Raw genomic sequence first — 20,975 nt, 5'->3', positions numbered from 1 at the left:
CCCTTTCTTCCCTTGAGCTTTCTACATTCCTCATCTTCACTTAAAGAAGCTCTATTTTAAGATCATTGCGTCTAAGAAGGGAGGAGGGGAGGAGGGGGGCACGACCTTGGCAACGAGTGAGGGTGAAGTAAGGTGGTGAGAAGCGCTGGATGGGTGTGTGTAGTCTGATGGAGACAGTCGCAAACCACAACATCTTGTCTGGGATTTGTCCCAGTGTGCCCCAGGGGAAGGAATACAATTCACTCTCCGTCTCAAAGTCACACTATACACTGTCACTGGCTTCAGCTGAGTGCTGATAGATGTCTCTTTGTCCCCTCATAAATAAAAACACTCTGGTCTCGGCTGTGAGAGACTGTAGATCAGGGAGTAAATAGCTGAAGGTATCATGCGCCACAGTACGTCAAACCTGGAAGATTTTCTCTTTCTCTAACCCTTCACATTTTGTGACCGTGTCATGAGAACTCTGCAACCTGTAAATCAAATGGAGCAGATAAACAGCAACACAGGAGCAATCCGAATTAAGTAATAGCAGTGTTGACTTTGGGTCTTTAACTTAATTTTACAGCCTGGAGCCAATATGCAGTAATCACAGCACGGAAAAGCTTAACGTTTCTGTCCTGGTATTTGCATTGTTTGAGTCACAGCCCCCTGCCTGCGGATTTACACCAGTAGATCACAGACAATAACAGTAAAGACAGAAGTGCACTGGTTTATGACTTTAGCACTTTCAGTTTGAAGTCTTCCAGCACCAGTGAGTTTAAATTATGGTGGGAGACGTCCTTGGGATGTGAACATCTCATTTCACCAGGCTGTGCGGAACCACACACACACACACACACACACACCTCATTTCATTGGGGGTCTCTGGGAGGCTGGACTCAGTGGAGCATGACATAAGAATTATACATCTGGCAGCAGTAAACCTGCAAACTCTCTCTCTCTTTCTCACACACACACTTGTGACTGTTATGAGACAGAACACTAACTTTTTGCTCACATCATGTTATTTATTATTTTTGAGGATCATTGCTATTGAGGCTTGTAACTCTGCTCTATGCAAATGTGATGCCGTCGTTTTATTCCTTTTATTCCTCAAAGACAGCTGAAACAGCCCTCTGATTCTTCTTAGACAACGTCAAAGAGGCAATTTAAGAACTCACAGTTTCATTTGTAAGTGTGCGTTTAATTAGGCTGCTTTAATTACTTCCCTTTCTTCAGTCAGGTTATTGATACATCAAACTCAAAACCTTAAAGAGCCAGAGGTCAACAGATACGAGAGCACAGAATATGGGGTGACTGCGTGACTATTACTGGTGACGTAAACAACACAGGTTAACAAACGTTTTCACATCAGGTGGCATTTATTATTAGTCAGTGAGCCCCTAAAACCAGGTTTATTAATTGATACATTATTTTTTTTTACACCTCTGACATCTATTTCTCCGATAGTCTTTATTCAAGCCACCTATTATTCCTTATTTTTATAAAAAAAGAAATAAAAAAACATTGGTAAAAAAGCAGAATCAATCAACTTGTGGGCATCATTTAGTTAATGAAATTTGGTAAATTAAACGAATTATTAACTATTACTGAATCAAACTATAGTAGCCAGTCCACATGTACATCACAATACTTTAATAAAAAAATAAAAAAATAAATTGTATGGTCGCACGTGGATGGGGCAGGAGTCAGAGCATCCCAACTGAACCGAGGAAGCTCCGCATCTTCATCCCAGCTGCGCCCTGCTGCCACATCATAATGAACACCTGGGGACACGCCCACCCACTGCTTCCCAGCCACGTTATTGGTCGTGTGTTTAAACGTCTCGCAAGCCGTCCGGCGATTGGCTCAAACATCTCACAAGTGATTTCATAAAGAAAATCTTTTGGAAGTTGTGTAAAGGGGATAAGTGGGAAAAACCCTTGAGATAACTGCGGCTTCCACGGCACAATTAGCCGACTGTCTGTCCCTCTCTGTCTCCCTCTCTCCTGGCTGTCAAGTCGCTGGAGGATTTGCCGGAGTTTCCCAGCGTCTCTGCATCTGTGAGTACCTGAGTTTGCTTGCTGCTGCTGCTGCTGAAGCTGCTGAAGCTGCTGCCTTCCTCCGGGTTCAGGATGACTGTAGCGCTCCGCTGGGATCTGCAGCACAAAGAGCCGATAGAAAGTTGATCTCCGTCCTGATTTGAACGCAACTTTCTGCTCAGAGCAAATCATAAGTCCCAGTTAAGACGCTCGCTTATCAGTTTTCAGTCAGATAGCTCGTAATGCAGTTTTATCACCACCTACAGTAACTGCCACGGATTAAGTGCCGCTTCACACAAAGTGGATTCCCTTAAAAAAAACTGCCGATGAGCAGAAAGAAAAGACCGCAGGTTTCTTTTGTAAACAGACTCTTTCATTGCTGCAAGTAACCCTGTTTTCTAAAGATTTGTGTCATCGTTGCACATTTTTCTGGTCATTTTTCTTTTTAAATTAGTTGCTTTTTGCTTTTGTACTCCATTCATTTAGTGTTGTGCATTTTGTCCAATTTCATGTTTGAAAAATATAGAAGAGGATAGATAGATACTATTTTTATACATTACCATGCATGTATTATTATAATTTAAAATAGAAATCTAAAAGTTATTCAGTATTGTGCATCATATGGGTGATAAAATCAAGAGTGCAACTTTCTACAAAAACTAAACTAAATAGTTTTCGTCATGAAGTTTTGTTGTTGTTTTATGACATATAAAATGCTTTAAACTATTGATATGATCAGTGTTTTGTTGTGAAGCAGATGAGGCGTTATAGTGAGTCCTTGCACTGTTCATCTTTGCTTGAATGAGGTTTCACTGTCTGATATTCACTGTGGTAAACGATGGCTGGTCTGGAGTTAAGCATTAATGTCAATTGTTGATCACTTAGAGTGACTGTTAAGTGTAATTCATTGGGACTGGTACAGCACTGTGTGTGTGTGTGTGTGTGTGTGTGTTCTGCAGTCAGGGTGTCCTTCACAGAGAAGAGCTTCTGGAAGCGTGTGTTTGAAAGTGAAGATGTTGCTGGCTCTTTGTCGCAGTGTTATCAGGATCAGAGCTGGGCTTGAACGCTCCAGGAAGCACATGCTGATGTTGCATGCTGTGGTAATGGCCTCTAAATGCCAGCATAAATAACCAAATCGAAAACATTTCTCTGCTTCAAACAACACATCTTATCCAGGGCTATTTCATGGTCTTTGACTGTTTTACTACAAATGACTTTACTTGATGCGTCCTATTCTTATAGCGGGACGGCTTGTTGTTGACCCTGCAGATGTTACATCCTAAAACCTCAATGAGTGCATCAACGCTTTGTGAATCCTTGCTCGTAGAAAAGTCACATTGCAACTTTACTTGGTGACTGAAGTAGGGTGTCTTTGTTTTACTGCAGTGAACGCGGGGCAAATCGACTGCGTGTCCTTGACTGGATAATGTAGTACCCCACCATTTTATCAGGCCGGTCCACAATGGTTTCAAGCACTCGTGTCCTTTTTCTACATCCCTCTTCCATCTAGTTATTACTTAGTATGGCTGAATTATTGGGAATACTCGTTCTCTGTTTTCAGACTGGTGTTGAACTGAAATACGCCTGCTGTCCTGCTGCAGGACTATGGGAATCAAGCCCTGTCTAATATTTTATCCTCGCTTGTATGGACATTAAAGTTCAGCTGCCCACTTTTGAGTTTGTAGTAGAAGCTGAATCTAAAAGTAGTTGTTTTGTCCTCTAATTGCCTATTTTAAAAGATATTCCAAAAGATTGTGCCCTTTTCCAACACACTTTTCTTTTTACTTTTCAAGTTTCCTTATCCTCCTCTTTTTAATTTATAGCTCAGTGCCACTATCTAACATGGAGGATATGAGCAAGTCCATAAAGCTGCCTTCTGTAGTCTGGAACTGCTCCGCTCATTTGTCATTACATCCTGCTCTAATGGGGAGAAACTGCTGCATCTCGAGCTCCCAGTGTTGTTAATTAACCCTTCTTGCTAACAGCTCAAGTCTCCATCGCTACCAGCCGGCGTTATCACTGCGCTGCCTGCCAGGAGAGCTAGCATTAGCCCTGGCCATATTTCTGCGGGTGTCAGCGGAGGTGCTTCCTCTGCCTGCTGTTGGGCTTTTGAGAGTATTACTCAAACAGCAATGCGGTTTTTTATCTTAAATTGAATTGTTGAGGGAGATGTTAAGGAGCCATACATCACTTGGACACTCGGAGCAGAAAGGGAGAATCTGCAGCAGTATGGAAGCAGGGATGGGAACGGCTCAATGGCATTACAGGTGGAATGAGGACTATGACGAAAGGCTGCGTTCTTAAATCCACAGGCAGAGCAAATCAAGTTGTCAGCTTGTAAACGCCATTTAGTGTGTGTGTTGTGTGTGTAAAGTTTTGCGGTGCTGTTGATGAGGAGCGTTTTATTTTACCTGTAAGGAGGTGACCTTCCTCTTTCCTCTCTTTTCAGTTTGAGCTTCAGAAACCCTGCCTCTATCTGCCTGCATTTCACAAGTCGATTGGATCAATTCCTCTATGCTCACCTTTTATCTACTGACCACTAAAGGGACGCTAACATCAGAGAGTCCTTTTATCTAAAAAAAGCTTTCCCAATTTAGAGTTGGTCACTGTCTGTGAGGAAACAGCGCCTCAGGTCTGTTATATCAGGTCATTTTGGTTTCCTCCGTGCTAACTTGGCCTCTGGCTAATGCTCTGCTCCACGTATGGATTTTCTGTCCTGTATTTCCTCAGCCTGTCTGCCTGTGATGGGTTGTTCAGATCTAACCCTGCAGAACGTTGCTGATTGCGGTGGTATATCTTCATCTTTATGTCTGAGCATAGCACAAAGCTCTGCCAACGATCCGCTGATGTTTGCCTCGCGATGGATTTAGAGAATTTGCAACAAGGGCATATGTTGCAGTTTGCAAATGTATGATTATTTGATTCTCATTTGCCTCGACTGCCGGGGACAAATGTGTGCTGTAGTTCAGTCGAGGAGTGTTGTGTGTTGTGTGCAGTGGAGTGTACAGAGTGTGTGTTTTTCTACAGATGTACTGTCGCATTGTTCTACTTTTTAGTTCAGACTTATTGATATTGATACATATTGTTACTGCACAATTCATTTGAGAAAGAAAAAGGTTTTTGAAGCTGCAAAAAGACAAACCACATGATGGTAGCCTTCCTTAAATTCAGCTGTTGCAAACTGTGTGTTTTCCCCTTTAGGTGAGGATGTTGTTGTGGCTGGTTTTGCTCCTGCCTGCCCTCTCCTCGGCTCAGCGATCAGAGCCCATGTTCTCAGCGATAACCAAGACCGTCCTTCCTCCCGACTATGACAACAACCCCACACAGCTCAACTACGGCATGGCCGTCACTGATGTGGACGGGGATGGAGACCTGGAGATGTTTGTAGCTGGGTGAGAAAGGGGGAGGCAGGTTGTGTAAAACAGCATTTTATTACTCAGAGTTAGTTTTATTCAAGCTGCGTGAATCCTAAATCCCTAATGTCCCCTTGCTCTTTTCACAGTGTTATTAGCACTTGAATTTTTTTTCATTATGCACAATTAGGGCAATTAATCAACTGTTTAGTGATGTCTAATTCTAATCGGAGGCTTGAATAAAAGTGCACAGTAGTTTTCCAAGCTAAAGGTTGAAGACAAAAGCGAAAGACTAAAAGACGAGAGGTGGTAAGGGTGCCTTGAGGCTCACTCAGCTGATGAAAATGGATGTGGTTGGATGGAGCGCCATTGATGGGAACAGTTTGGCAAGCCTGCCTCTATCCAGTGAAGACAGAACATAGATTGACCAAAATGACTCTACTTAATAAATATAATCCTGGACAGGAGGGCCTCACAAAAACTCAAAGAGGATCTAATTGTGTTTACCTTCAGTACTTAAATGTTGTTGTTTTTTTTGCACCATTATGATACAATAAATGAAGGTGGGACGAGTCTTGTGAACTCACTGTAGTTCCACTTTTGTTTGCTAATTTGCTCATAATCAGACTGTATGGTGATGTTAACAGTCAGAACAGAGTGAGAGTTTAAAGTGTTGATAGACTTTTGTCTGTGTCTTATTGTCATTGAACTAAGTCAAAAATATCTCTAGGGCAGAGTTTCAAAAGCTTTTGTAATGTAACGCTAAACGTGTTCAACATTTAAGAGAGACATTAGATTTTGTCTGCAAGCTGTTTCTTCACCCTCCAATTGTGCAGGATGATTGATTTAATTGACCCCTGAAGAAAATCTAGAATTAGTAATCAATTCCAGGTTATCGCCAAGCCAATTATAAAGGCCTATACTGATTGATTGATTTTAAAGGCCCTGAAAACATATTTCATCAAGTGATGTGGTCCTTTGTTTGTGTTTTCGTTGGTAATCTCACTTCTTTCTAACTCCACATACTCTCAAAGTTTTATCATTTTCAAACTTGTAGTCTTCAGACCCAACCGATGTCTTGGTTGCCTTAAGTGACATCACTTGGGGCAATTTATCAGACTTTCATAAAAGCCGTTAAACAACTTTTTTTCACATGTGCAGACCTGTAAACAGACTTTGATGTGTAAAATCATTGGAGTTCCTCTTTAAGGTTTGAAACTAAGTTCTCAGGGGTTTTAAAATCCAGTTTTACAAACTCTGCATAACAGAATCTTGAGTAAGTTCATCTGCAAATGAAGCAACATAAACACAAAAAAATTGCACTCCATGATTTAGTCTTCTAAATTCCTGCTGACAGTCTTATGTAACGAAGATGTAACATCTTGCCATTGGTGCCTGTTGACAGCTACAACGGCCCAAACCTGGTGCTAAAGTACGACAAGCAGAGGAAAAGACTCGTCAACATCGCTGTTGACAACCGTAGCTCCCCGTTCTACGCCCTGAGAGACCGTCAAGGCAACGCCATTGGAGTGACAGCGTGTGACATCGATGGAGACGGTCGGGAGGAGATTTATGTCCTTAACACCAATAACGCCTTCTCTGGTACAGTACACTCTTTTACGCATACAGAAACACTTCCATAGAAATACATCTACAAATGCATGTGTGCACACACTCACACAGGGGTTGCACCTCTTTTCTTGTACACAGACAAAGCAGGAGAATCAGTATGCAGATATTAAGCTTATCTCATCTGAGTCTTCATCAGATAGCAGATAAGCTTTGTGCTGCTATTAATCAATCTGAGAGCTACAGAGCACACTCTGCCAAAACTGCAACACCTCACCTCTTTCATTTTTATAAAAATGATAGAGGTCACTTGCCGCCAAAGCAACCTACTCTTCTGTTTCCAATCACCCACGGTTCTTGTATTGCATAACACCTCTTTACTCGCCGCACAGTCTTTGCCTTTCCTGAACTCTGCGTCTCTCCGCATCAAGGTCGAGCAACATACTCTGACAAGCTGTTTAAGTTCCGTAATGGACGCTTTGAAGATCTGCTGAACGATGACATTAACGAACACAGAGATGTAGCCAACCGTATGGCTGGGCGCTCAGTGGCCTGTGTGGACAGAAAGGTACTACACACAGTCACACACACAGAGTAGAGTATATGCAAAGCCATACCCCACACACACACACACACACACACACACACACACACACACACTCCCCAGAGTGTCTTCTGCGTACATGCATGGGTGCTTCTGTTTGTTTACCAGTGATAACTCATGCCCTGCCTACGCCGCCCTTCTCAGCATGTGCTATGACAGTTCATTTGGGGGAATGGTGTGCCATTTTCTCTCTTCTGTCCATCGCACCAGTGTAATTACAGAAGCCAGGGCTCGTTTGTTTTATAGAACATCGTACGAGGGGAGGAGTGATGACTGCACACTACTGCTTTCTGCCCGTAGCATTTTCTCTCCGTCCCTTCCCCGTTGTTTTCTTCCCTCTTTCCACCTCCTTTACCCCCTTTTTTTCTCTCTCCGACTGACACACTCACACTCTTTCTTTGTCTCTTATCTCACACACAAACGCATACAGTTCTCACTTCCAATCAGGCGACGGGATAAAGAAAGTAATAGTGGGAGGAGGACAGTAGGGATTACAATAGATTTTTTTAACCACAGTCCCATCTCACTGAGCACTGATAAGTTGTGCAGCTGCCAAACTGATTGGAAAGATATCTGCTTTTAATGGCATAATGCTTTTAGAGGAAGCCAAAACCCCTGATGTGTGTTCTTCCATGCCAGTTCCAGCAGAGAGAATACATTTTCCTATTACTGAAGTTTGATTAGAACAGATTTGGAACAGCAGCAGAAGGTTACACAGGCCAAATTCAAAGCATATTGTATAGTCGGCTGGGTATTTAATGCATTTGGTCTTGTTTACTCATAAATAAAGTGTTATCATTCAGAAAAAAGAGGGATAATTAGTCATCCAACTGTTTCATCCCTCCCAGTCTCCTTGAAAGTGACGTCCCATCATTAGTCTTATACTAACTGATGAAGGTGACATATTGAGGGGTCTCACATTGAACTGATGGATCGGTTCACTTTGTGCTGGCAGGCAGGATGGAGCTTCTGAAAGTAAGTGGATTTTAAAAGCCAGAATAATTGAAATAGGTTCAATAAAAGGCAAAATATGCATTTCTTTTGAAAAGAAAACTAGATTAGACTAGAGGTGGTAGCTCATTCAGGCTTCTCAGCTGTAAAGACTGGTGTAAAGGGCATGCAGTCACATATCCCTGCGCTAGCATGCACTTTGCAGGCATGCATGTCACACTATTCACAATGCCAATCTCAGTGACAGAAATTAGCCTTGGGTGAGGATTTATTGAAAAACCACTGACTTTTAAGTTTGTTAAGTAACTGCCAGTGGCCTTCAGGTCTTTCATTGTAGTTCAGTCTCATTTTGTCAAGTACAGAGCATGTGTGTGTGTGTGTGTGTGTGTGTGTGTATAAGTGCAACCCACTCCTCGAACCTCAGCAGGCCATAATGTGACGCTTCATGACATTTACATCAACTAGACTCATTTACTCTTCTTGTCTTGTGAAAATATAGTTACATTAACACAACTGGTGAAATGGCCTGTATACGTGTGGGTTTGCATATGTGCATGTGTTTGTATTGATTGAAATATGTTAGGCCTGGTGGGAAAGCTCATTGGAATCGAGTGTGTAGTCTATTAGTGTGGTTCCGTCTGTGAGTTTGTGTCTGCAGGGACTCTGACTGATAATGGAGTGTGAAATTAATCTCCAAAGGGAGGCAGAGGAAGGAGTAGGGAGAGGCTGAGAAAGAGGAGGTAAAGGGTAGGAAACGGGATGAAGGGAGATAAAGGGGAAATAAAAGGTTAGATTGGGAGAATGTATATCATATTGTTGTTTTTCCAGAGACAGTGTCCTCGTTACTGTTATTGAAGGACATCCAATGAAAACAGTTGGGTGTGTGATTTATCCAGAGCAACCAAAGAGAGTGCTGTTGAATTGTATAATTACTGTTGTTAAACGCTGTGAGCACCACACATTAAATGCCATTCACCTTTATGTACTTGGGTGGCAGCAGAAATGGAAGAGGCAGATATCTCAAAAACCTGTGCTAAGGGAAGTAAACCATAAGTTTTGTAAATTGAGTGAACAGGCCCTTAAGTGATCCTGCTGAATCATCAAATGATGTTAACTCACATTTAGCTACACATACTGGTTTTCTTATTATGCTAAGTATATTAAATACATAAGTACAGTACATAAATATAAATATATGAATAAATGTAATCCACATTTGTGTTTTTTCCCAGGGTACCGGCCGTTATGCCATCTACATAGCCAACTATGCCAGTGGCAACGTGGGTCCTCATGCTCTCATAGAAATGGACGAGGCAGCGAGTGACCTTTCACAGGGCGTCATCGCCCTCTCTAATGTGGCAGAGCAGGCCGGTGTCAACAAGTTCACTGGTAGGTGTGAAGAAATGACTGTGTGTGTGTGTGTGTGATGTAGACCCTCACACTACTGGACCTTCACTCTGATTTATACAGGCATCTGCAGAGGAGCATGTGCTTGTTGTACCCGTACAGTCTGAAATATAGGACTTCAGCACAGAGAGGGTGCTAGATGGGAGGCGAGTAGGGGAGAGTTGGAGAGATGCCAGGCGAGAAAAAGAAAGAGAACATGATGAGTGTAAGCATGAGAGAAGAAAGCAAGGACTGGAGAGAGAGAGAGGAAGAAGTGTTAGTGGGCTCTTTTTTGGCCCTGTCAGCTGTTTACTCCAGTCAAAGTCACAGGGAAGCGAAGGGGAAGGGCGACACACACATACATCAGACCAGCTCAACGTCCCAGAGATGGCATCTGTCACAGACTACTGAAGGCGGGAATACAAGTATGTGGAAGCCACAACAGCACAGTGTATTTCATGTGCAACCGACTCAGTCGGAGTCAGTCTGACCGCAGTGTTACTGTACATCCCAGAAAAGGGGAAACAAGGCCTACATTTTCTGCAGAAGTTAAATGTTTTAATGTTGACAGGAATTTGCTGGTGTTATTTTACAGATTGGTCATATAATCACTCCCGACCCTGCTACTGATTTGGTTTGTAAGGGAATTTAAGTGTGTAAAATAGGAAGCAACATTGTTAAAGTTGCCGGTAAAAGTGAGAAGCAGCCTTCCTTGTCAGACATTTTTAGTTGACAAATCACCCAAAAAGCCAAATCCATCTTAGCAATTTCACACCATCCTCTCTTTAAGGAAGATATAGGCTTCTGAAAGTTAGGTGTAAGGGTTCAAATATTCATTTATTCCATGAGAAGTAAACACATTTAGTTAAAATACATACTATAAACTGCCTCTCAGTTCCCACCAAAGCCTAGCACTTTATCTCATTCACTGCTTTTTTTATGTCTTTACCCATGTGTTGTGTTTTTATTGTGCTGAACATTTATCTCCTTATTGTCTTAAATTCTGAACGTGGCTTTATTGTTTTTTAAGCTGCCTTGCTGCAGAAATCTCTTGTGGAACAATAAACATCTGAACTGAACTCAACAAAGGAATTATGCTGCTGTCATTTAAATTTTGAAACTGAGTGGATGACCTTGAAATTGATTTTGTACTTCAACAATAGCACTGAAATTCATCACCACACCTCAGCTCACTTCCCTAGCTTGGATCAACACTTCACTTAACCCTGTGATGGATACCTGCTATAGTGTAGAAGAGGAGAACAATAAATGCCAAAATGAACGATTTCCCCATAATCTGTTTCTTTGATAATACAGACCATCATGAGTAAAGAATGCCACCTCTATGATACTTTATTGTAACCACTGAAAAGTCCTTGACGCTGATGTCGGAGTAAGTTTTGGAAATGGGAGTCGACTTTGTATTTGAGCATAATAGAATCAATCTTCATCATCCGTGGATCTTTTTGCATGCAGGATGTCATCTAAGCCACTGGGGGGGCAGAGTGGGCTGGCCCAGAATCTCTGTGAATGATGTACGGTAGATGGCTTTGTCATCAAACTGCCGTTAATCAGAGTAGAGGGACAGTCGGTGAAGTTGTATATCTAATGGTTACATATCTCTGGAGAGACATTAGGGGTTTATGGCCATAGGGGGCGAGTGATATTTGTCTGGGCTGATGGAGCGGGCCAGTAAATCAGGAGCGAGTCCTGACTCACGGCACTGACTCTGCATACTGGAAGGGCAATCAAAGCCCTTTCAACTCCATAATTAGACGCTGCTGGTCTCAGATGAGACACTTTAGCGAGACACTTCACTTCGTAGAATGTCACTGGAAAATCCTGGGGTGATATTGAGAAGGTATTGAGCAGTCACGCAGATCTTTTCATAAGGAGGAAATTGTTAGTTTTTAGTTAAAGCAAAAGACTCAGCGTGTTGCATCTTCGTGTTTTCATATTTGTTTGTGCTTGTGCCTAGGTGTCTTTATCTGTGTTTATCTGTGTGTAGCCCATCAGAGTCAGTGTCTGTGTCACCAGAAAGACCTGCCCTGCTTCGAGGAAATGGCTTGGAAAGACAGTAATGATCTCTCACAGTTCATTTTTGTTATGAAGCTGATCTCTCTCCCTCTGTTCTCTCTGTTGTTTCACCTATCCTGCTTCATTTTTTCTTTTTAACTGCTCTCCATCTCTGTTCGTGCAGGAGGGCGAGGTGTCGTGGTGGGGCCTATTGTCAGTCAAACCCTGTCCGATGTGTTTTGCGACAACGAGTACGGACCCAACTTCCTGTTCAGGAACAACGGAGATGGAACTTTCTCTGATGTGGCGCAGCAGGCTGGTGAGAGGATCATATACAGTTTAACATGTCATAGATCAGTTCATTTTCAACATATCATGTCAATCTGGTGCAAAAACAATACACAAGGTAGGCTTTATTGTATAATAGTGTATTACCATATACCTGTAGGTGTGGAAGACCCTATGCAGCATGGCAGAGGGGTTGCTTTGGCAGACTTCAACCGTGACGGCAAGACAGACATTGTCTACGGGAACTGGAATGGACCTCATCGCCTGTACATGCAGCTGAATAACCGCAAACAGAAGTTCAAGGTGGGTCCACGTGTTTCCTGGGTATTCAACAACTCTTTAACCACACAAATGCAAATACCTAAATACAAAACTTATTGCATCAATGTCCGCTTTGAGGTCTCAGTATGCTTCAAATGAACACAGTGGTTTGATGCGTCTAAAGAGCATATACCTGTTCCATATGTTCTCACTCAAAGGTACGGTGAAAAGGCTGCCGCCTCAGAGAGAGGCCAGACCAAACGTGATAGTCTGATTGTTGGTTGTGGCAAGTTACAAAAATCACCAGAAGCACATTGTTTTAAACACACTGAGGCCTTTATTTATTTATTAAAAATGTAGCACTCCAAAATATGTTGTCATGTGTGTGGTATCTAACCATGTAGATTGGTGTCAACAGCTTGGGTTAGGATTATTTCTTTGGTAGAAAGTAGTTCCAAATAAAAACTGCAGTCTTTGTGTTGAATGATTCCCCCATCAGAATATCAGGCACGGTCAATGACGCAGGAGGGTTTTAGAGGGAGGTTGTGGTTCTTTCTAATTCTTCTCTCTCCAGAATCAATGACTAATGAACAAGCAGCACAAAGACAGCAAATCTCACCCATTAACTCTGTGAATCACAGTTATCTATGTTAAAGGACGGCTCGTGAATTAGCACTAGTCAGTGCTGGCCCATATTGGGATTGAGTGGGATTTAAAGACAGACAGGCGGTGATTTACTGAATCAGAGAGGAGAGACAACTACTGTGAGACAGCCAGCAGTGTGTAGTACAGTAAAGAGCGGCAGAGACTGAGATAGCTCAGCTGCGTGTAAATCTGAGGAGGTTTCATGCTTGGTGATCTATCTGTTAGCACCTGCGGCTGCATCTTTTACCAAAGAGATAAACGTCACAGGAGACATCTTTATAGGGGTCAAATAAGGGGTTAATGTGTGATGCTTAGCCTATACACAATTCCATCAGTGTGAAACACACACACACACACACATACACACACACGTGCGCTCAAATAAACACACAGAACACAAATTGAATTAGCAAGCCAATATTTTTTTAAACCAATATTGTTAAATCTCAAGGCCACAACACATTTAAGACCCCTTTCCGCCACACAAGCTGACACTCCTACTAGCCGTGTTGACCTTTGGCATGCATAATGAAGCTGTTGTATCGCTCCAGTAAACCGCTAATTAAATTGGGCTGAAACAGCAGCTTGCCTGGGTTGTGGAAAGTGCCGATTAGGCCTGTTTGTGCTTTAATTAAAATCTACTGCCTAGGTTTTCCTTGCACTAGGTTTAACGTGCACACATGCAAAAACACACCCACACATATCAAATATGTATTCAAAGAGCTGGAAAAGGTCCCAACTAAAGTTTTTGCTTTCTCAGTTATTGTGTATCGAAATCGGATTTCATTAGAATTATAGCCTATTATTTATTTATAATATTATTTATTATTATTGTTTAAATATAAAAAAAAAGATAAATAAAAAAATCCTTGTTGCAAGAAATCTACAGAAGTTGTGAATATATATATATATATCCTCCATTTTAAGACACTTAATATAAAACATAAACCCCTTTTTCTCAAACACTCTCATGTTTCTATGCTCCATATTTTTTTTGGTGAATGTCCCTTTCTTTTTCCTGATGGCACAACTATACATCCACCTAATAATATAGAACTGTCCCTCCCTCGTGGCCTCAGTTGGCCATCCCATCTCCTTCACCTGAGAAGCAGAAGGTCATTGTGAGCTCCCTCCCCACACCCCACCGGCTTTATGAGCCTTATAATTAAAACAGGGAGTAAATACTGAAGGGAGTGAAGGGCTGCTCTATAACTCTTCCCCGACTTATCACCGTGTCACTGAAGCGGGGAGATATCCGTTACTTTCTCGTGCAAAAACTCCTCTGCTGAGAAGACTTTTTTTTGGGCAGGAGAGCTGCAGTATACTTTTCCGATGCCAGAGGATGTAAAAAGGACCTTTGTTCTTATCTTTAGGTTTTAGATGAAGCCAGGGTGACTTACAGTGAGTGAGTGAACAGATGACAGATCAGTGTCGAACTCAAGGACTGGATTACTGATGGACATGGTCTGTTGTGGAGATTGAACCTGTGACCTTCAGGTTATGGAACAGCCTCTCTGGCTCAGCTCGCGCCGCCTGTCCACATTTTGGACTGAACACATATAGTGTGTGTGAATGGAAGCTGTATAAACAAATGTATTTTTTGTTGTTACTTTGACAACATCATCTGCTGATACATGACCGTCTCTGTGGTGTTCTTACATTGCACTTTGCAGAGTTCACTTGGCAATCAAACTGCATCTTTTTCTCTAGATTTAGAGAAATTTCTGCAATAATATAGTGCCCTTGAACCAGCCACGTAACCCCTGACGGAGTTGACTAACAAAAAAAAAAACCAAAACGTTATGTATCAAGCTTATCTTTCCCAGGGCTAATTTTAGAAGTGCATTTTATATCATTTTAGAATATGCTGTCATCAACAAAACAGAATTATATGAGAGAAAACCAGTCAGAAAATGCGTGATTTGCATGGCAATAAAAAACATTTTGTGTATTAAAACATCTGCAGTACAGTACTATGTGTTCTGTAATCGCTGCTGCTGAATTTTCTAATTTGCTTGCAACTTCTAAAAAGGCATCTCAAGCACCACAGAAAAAATAAAACTTCCTGCATGAAGAGAAGCTTGTTTGGCTTCTGTACATGTATGCATGCATGTGTGTATTTGTTTCACTGTTTGTTTCTCTCAGGACATAGCATCCCAGAAGTTCTCCATGCCGTCGCCGGTTCGCACCGTTATCGTTGCAGACTTTGACAATGACAACGAGCTGGAGGTCTTCTTCAATAACATCGCCTACAGGGGTCCCTCCGCCAACAGGCTCTTTAGGTACACACACACACACACACACACACACACACACACACACACATACACACATATACATACAAGTATGATAATAAGTTTTAATAACACTTTGGTGATGAGCTTAATGGACTACCCCTGTGTCTTGATTTAATATTCTAAAACTGGGCTTGGAAGCTGAGAAGAATTTAAAATTCCCAGCCAAGGATACTTATCTAGTCTGGCATCCCACCTCCTCCTCCACACATGAATGAATCTTTCATTAAGACAGTTTTAGGTCTCTTTTTGGCTCAAGGTTTGGCTTCCTCTCTAGATAATATTAATGAACTCAGCTCTCAAAATGCAATACATGATACATATCAATTGTTAGGACTTAATAGTAGGATAAACCCATCCTATCTGAATAAAAATCTGATCTGGCATATTTTTCTGAACAGGATGCAGAAGTCATGCTGAATGTTGCTATGAGCTGGTGGGTCAATTCATACTGAATATCAATAATCAGTGTAAGCCCCAGAGATTGCCTGGACCAGAATATTCCTGCACGGCAGGTCACTGGAGGGGCATTTGTCTTTCTGGACACGATGATGGTCTGTCAGGGGTCACTGTTCCACAGCCTGTGGCTCTGCCTAGTATGAAGATGAATCAGCTAATTTAACTCTGCTCTCCAGCACTGAAAAAACCCCAGCTCAAACAATTGTGTCCAAGCTAATTAATTCAATACAACTAATCAATATTTAGCTGAGCTGAGGGGTTTAACAGCCAGGATCAGCACATTAGTGCACTGTGCAATGAAATTATAACTTAAGGAAACTTGGATATGGAAATGCTTTGTCACTGTAGGTTCATGGTGGCTGGTGATGTGCATGATGATTTCTTCTGCAGACATTCAAATCAAATCAAGTTAATTTATTTATAGGGCACATTTAAAGACAACTAGTTTTGACCAAAGTGCTTTCCTGAAAACAAAAAAGGTTAATGGCTTCAAAATTGTCTAAATCTATTTAGTTTCTCTTTTGTGTGTGTTTATGAATTTTTTGTATTTAGTTTTGGGTATGCATGCAAGTTTCTATGTTGTATATAGCATGTACAATAAAAGAAATACTACCTCATAGTTTCATAGTTGCTGTTTACGCATATTCTTAATTCTATGTTTGATGATTTTTATACAGTAGTGGACGAAGTATTGAAATCCTTTATTAAAGTAAAAGTAGCAATAGCACATACTCCATTACAAGTACAAGTCTCTATTCAGAATAATACGCAAATAAAAGTTTGAAAGTATTGTGTCGAAAAAGCATATGCTTATGTATTTATAGTGTCTGTGGTGTTAATGTATTACAGTGATTTGATGGGTAACTGCTGTGATGTTGATTTGATAGGGTGAGCAGGAGAGAGCATGGAGACCCCCAGATAGAAGAGTTGAATGTTGGGGAGGCGTCAGAGCCTGAAGGACGAGGAACCGGTGAGTGTTTCAGAACAGACAGCTGTCGTATCTGCTTTACCAACATCTTACCCCTAGGTGGCACCAGAGCTCCACGAGGGGGATCTTAGTTCCCTTGTGTGCTTTATAAAAGGAAAAAGACTTGATCATGACATGATGTTTCCCTGCATGAGGATAATAAATGTTATGTGGCCTGTTGCATCATTACTGTGATGGATCTCCAGGAGCTGTAGCCACAGACTTTGATGGCGATGGGCGTCTGGAACTGCTGGTGTCTCATGGTGAAAGTGCTGCACAGCCGCTCTCTATCTACAAAGTCAACCAGGTGAGTGTCTGTGTGACATAAAAGCCTCATAATCAATCAATTTCAAACACTCACTAAGTAGTGTAGTGTAATCTTAACCCAAACCTTCCCTTCTCTCATTCTGTCCATGTCTCAGGGAACCACTAACTCCTGGCTGCGCGTGGTTCCCCGGACCAAATTTGGTGCTTTCGCCAGAGGAGCTAAAGTGGTGGTGTACACTAAGAAGAGCGGCCCACACACGCGGATCATTGATGGTGGCTCGGGGTACCTGTGTGAGATGGAGCCTGTCGCCCACTTTGGCCTTGGTAATTTTTCAGCAGTTAAAGGAAACAAAGCTGTTGCAGGCGATTGAACCTGCAACTTCTCAGCTAACTGGACGTGTTCTCTGCTAGGGCTGCAACTAGCGATGATAAAATTTAACCTGCAGCCTAAAACCCAATATTTACTTAATAACTGCAAAACTGCGAAAAGCAGCAAATTCTCAAATTTGAGTTGTTGAAACCAGCAAATGTTTGACATTTTTGATTGATAACAGACTTCTTGATGTTGATTTAGTCCCTGTTGATTGATTCATCGACTAATTGACTAACCATGTCAGCACTACTCTTTGCTACTGCTGGTTAAGGGATAATTTAGACAGAGAAATGGACAGAACGAGCATTACAGAGAGCAGTGAGAAGGAAAATGAAAGCTCCATGTGGAAAGCATTATTTTAATACCTCCAGCCTGATTAGACACCCATGGGAGACTACGCTGTCTGTGCGAAGGAGCTGGACAAAGTGGGGGGAGCAGGTGCTGCAGCTCCATGTCTCCTTCTACCCCCATAGGACTGTCAGCTGGTGGCCATCCAGGCCTGGTGGCTCACCCACCGCTGCTCCCTGCTCACTGAGCCAGTTCTGTATCAGGGCTGTTTGAGCACAGAAAAACTCTGGAGGCCCCTGATTTTAATGCCTGATTACTCATTACACACTCTAACAGGCCTCCACACTTACAAAAAACGTCAGTACTGGTAGAGATGCACTCCTTGCCACTAAATGAGAGGGTGTCATGCGGGTGCACAACAGGTGAAACATTTTTTGGCTCTCAGGCAGTACACCTGCTGAGTAGATCACCGTCTGGCAAGATCTGTTTACATTAGATATGCCACTTTAATTAAGGGCTGCCGAGGCCCCCTGGAGAGGGGCTTACTCTATGCCTGATTAAAATAGTTAATGGAGGGAGAAGAGGAGAGTCCCTCACTGTGTTTGTGTCGGCGAAAAAGGAGAGGAAGGAGAAAGCTTCGTGAGACAACCCGTGATAACCTACAGTATGTGCTGAACTGTATGAGCACACAAGATTCAATAAAGGACATTTGAATGCTCCTCTGTGTGCGTTGTGTCTGTGCTGTATGTCTGACCAGGTAAGGATGTGGCCACCAACGTTGAGGTGTACTGGCCAGATGGTCGCTCAGTGGCCCGACCCCTGGAGCCTTCAGACGTCAACTCTGTGCTGGAGATCCACTATCCAAGAGATGAGGAGGAAGTCACTCCTACTGTGGAAATAGAGGTACAGCAGTGCTTCATAGCAATCCTAAAATCTCATCATCTGAAAGATTGTTAGGCTTTGTAGAATTGGTTTAGCCACTATGTGCTGAATTTTTAAATGTCCTTCTTTGGCGCTCCCAGTGGTAAACAAGCAAACAAGCAACGTTTGTAGTGTTGCACTGAGATGAAGTGGCTCCAGGAAAACATAGACTGAAGCTGGATTACCAACTGGGCAAAGCAGGCAACTGCTCAGTGGCTTACTGTGTGTTACCTGGTCTAGTTTTAAGACCTTGATGCGCCTATATATTGCATACCCCTCAAATTACAATACAGCAAACTTGAGGTCAGGTTGTATTCCAGCATAGAAAGCCTGTATGTATTGCACAGAAAGTGGGAAGAACGTGGAATGAGGGCTCAGAAGCTAATTTTTGCCCTCTACCAGATTAATCTGGTCATGCACAGACCCCACAAATCTTCACTGGGATTGTCTAATTTTTCTACAAACAAAAAAACGTATGCCAGTACAATAACTTAAAGATGCTACACATGGGTGGCAAATTAAAGGAAAAACCAACATAGCGTGTCTTAGGAGGGTGATGGACCACTTCAAGCCTCCAGAACAGCTTCAATGTTCACTGGCACAGATTATCCAAGTCTCAGGAAATCTTCTGGAGGGTTGAACAGCATTACTCCAAATAATATTTCCTCATTTGGTGTTTTGATGATGATGGTGGTGGAGAGCGCTGTCTAACATGTCGCTTCAGGCCACAGAATATGATTCACATAATTTCCATATTCATCAAACCATCCAGTGACCCCTTGTGCCCGGTGGATGAGGGCATTGAGGGAATTGCTGGAAGAGAGCACTTCAATCAGGATAGAAATGTGTAGATCTGCGTTAGTTATGTTTCTCCACTTATTAAATCAGGTTTTTCCTTTTTTTGTTACCTGCCTGTATAATCACACAAAAAAACTCTACACAAAGTGGGTTTAAAGGCTTTTCCATTTAAAAAACATTCTTGTTTCTAATTAGACTGACTGTGTTTTACAGTGTGGCCATGGCTTTGCTCTGAATGAGAATGGCCGTTGCACAGGTAAGTTGCAAAGATGTATCTGTTACCAACTCCATGCTTGTGTCCTCGTTTAAAATCGAGACCAAAAGTGTCTTTACTTCCCTCCCCCTCCCCCTCCCCGTCCCTCAGATGAAGATGAGTGTACCCAGTTTCCCTATGTGTGCCCCTCTGACCGCCCTGTCTGCACCAACACCTATGGCAGCTATAAGTGCCGCGCCAAGAGGAGATGCAACCAGGGCTTTGAGCCCAACGATGATGGGTCAGCCTGCGTGGGTGAGTGGTCCTGGCAGAGTCAGGGTAGACTTAGCTGGATTACCAAGATCAGGAGAACAAAGGAAGCACTGCCAGAGAACGAGATGCCTTAAGCTGCCTTAATTACTCTGGTTTTGAGTAAAGGCTTAGAGGTGCTAACATTCCTCTGGCCGTGTCCCCTCTCTGCACCCTGCTGTCTTGCATGACTAACTACCCCATGTGAATGAGCTCTCTTTCAGCCATAAAGACGCAGATGTTGGCTAACTTTTCTTTGCCCTCTGTTTCGCCTCTTTCTCTGCAGCCCAGGTGGCTTACTTTGGGGGGACGCGGTCTTCTGGGGAACGCAAGTGGTCGGGCCTTTCTTTCTGGCTGCTCTCTGTCTCTGTGCTACCACTCGTCTCTACCCATCTCCAGACTGGACTACTGTAGCTGTCCCTGTCTTCTCCCCTTCCTGACTCTCGCCACCGCTAAATGGGGATGTACAGAAACTCTCTGAGCTAACTTTTCACTGAGACATCCACTCCTCCTTCTCCTCCGTGGACCTATGCTATCATTTTTTCCATCAGTTATTTACAGTCTTGCCCCCTCTTCATTGCTGCTTTGTGTCACCTCTTGGCTCCCGGCCCCCTCTGGACTATAAAGAAACACACAGGGAGCATGCTCGCTGGGAGCTACGGGGTTCAGAACTGACTGTGTCACACCCGCAGAGCCCTCACGTCATCACCTGGCACTTATCTTAGTGGGACCTGAACTGAGGCCAAGTCAATAAGTGGAGCGGCAGCATATAAACCACTGCACATACAGCAGACCGATCTACTGGCTCCACAGACCACATTCATTAGAGACACGCTGAGGCCCCATCTGTATCTCCATAATGCCACTATGTTAATCCTTACAATATCACTCTCATTCTTGTTATGGGCTTACTGGGATGCTGAGGAACACCAGGTCTCCAAGCTTTAGGTTCTGTGTGTGTGTATGTGTGTGTGTGTGCGTGTGTGCCCTCGCGAGTGTACTGTGTCCAAAA

At 42.7% G+C, this 20,975-nt stretch overlaps 1 protein-coding gene across 1 annotated transcript; it reads left to right on the top strand.

The window, feature by feature from the left end:
• The first annotated feature begins 4,827 nt into the window (after positions 1–4,827).
• Positions 4,828–20,377, top strand: crtac1b (cartilage acidic protein 1b). The gene is made up of 15 exons (XM_070916072.1): positions 4,828–4,929; positions 5,223–5,413; positions 6,780–6,976; positions 7,375–7,511; positions 9,731–9,887; positions 12,085–12,219; positions 12,349–12,491; positions 15,240–15,376; positions 16,735–16,817; positions 17,021–17,121; positions 17,237–17,405; positions 18,500–18,645; positions 19,675–19,717; positions 19,826–19,969; positions 20,250–20,377. The coding sequence occupies exons 1-15, from the start codon at positions 4,828–4,830 to the stop codon at positions 20,375–20,377; spliced, it is 2,013 nt and encodes a 670-aa protein (XP_070772173.1).
• The last annotated feature ends 598 nt before the right edge of the window (positions 20,378–20,975 follow it).

This window comes from Enoplosus armatus, chromosome 12 (genome assembly GCF_043641665.1).
Source record: "Enoplosus armatus isolate fEnoArm2 chromosome 12, fEnoArm2.hap1, whole genome shotgun sequence".
Taxonomy (NCBI): Eukaryota; Metazoa; Chordata; class Actinopteri; order Centrarchiformes; family Enoplosidae; genus Enoplosus; species Enoplosus armatus.
The sequence above is the reverse complement of the archived record's forward strand: the minus strand, read 5'-3'. Positions and strand labels throughout refer to the sequence as shown.

Coding starts and splice junctions, on each gene's coding strand:
- crtac1b (XM_070916072.1), top strand. CDS start 4,828: ATGTCTGAGCATAGCACAAAGCTCTGCCAACGATCCGCTGATGTTTGC. Junction 4,930..5,222: donor ATATGTTGCAGTTTGCAAAT/GTATGATTATTT, acceptor TTTCCCCTTTAG/GTGAGGATGTTGTTGTGGCT. Junction 12,492..15,239: donor ACCGCAAACAGAAGTTCAAG/GTGGGTCCACGT, acceptor TGTTTCTCTCAG/GACATAGCATCCCAGAAGTT.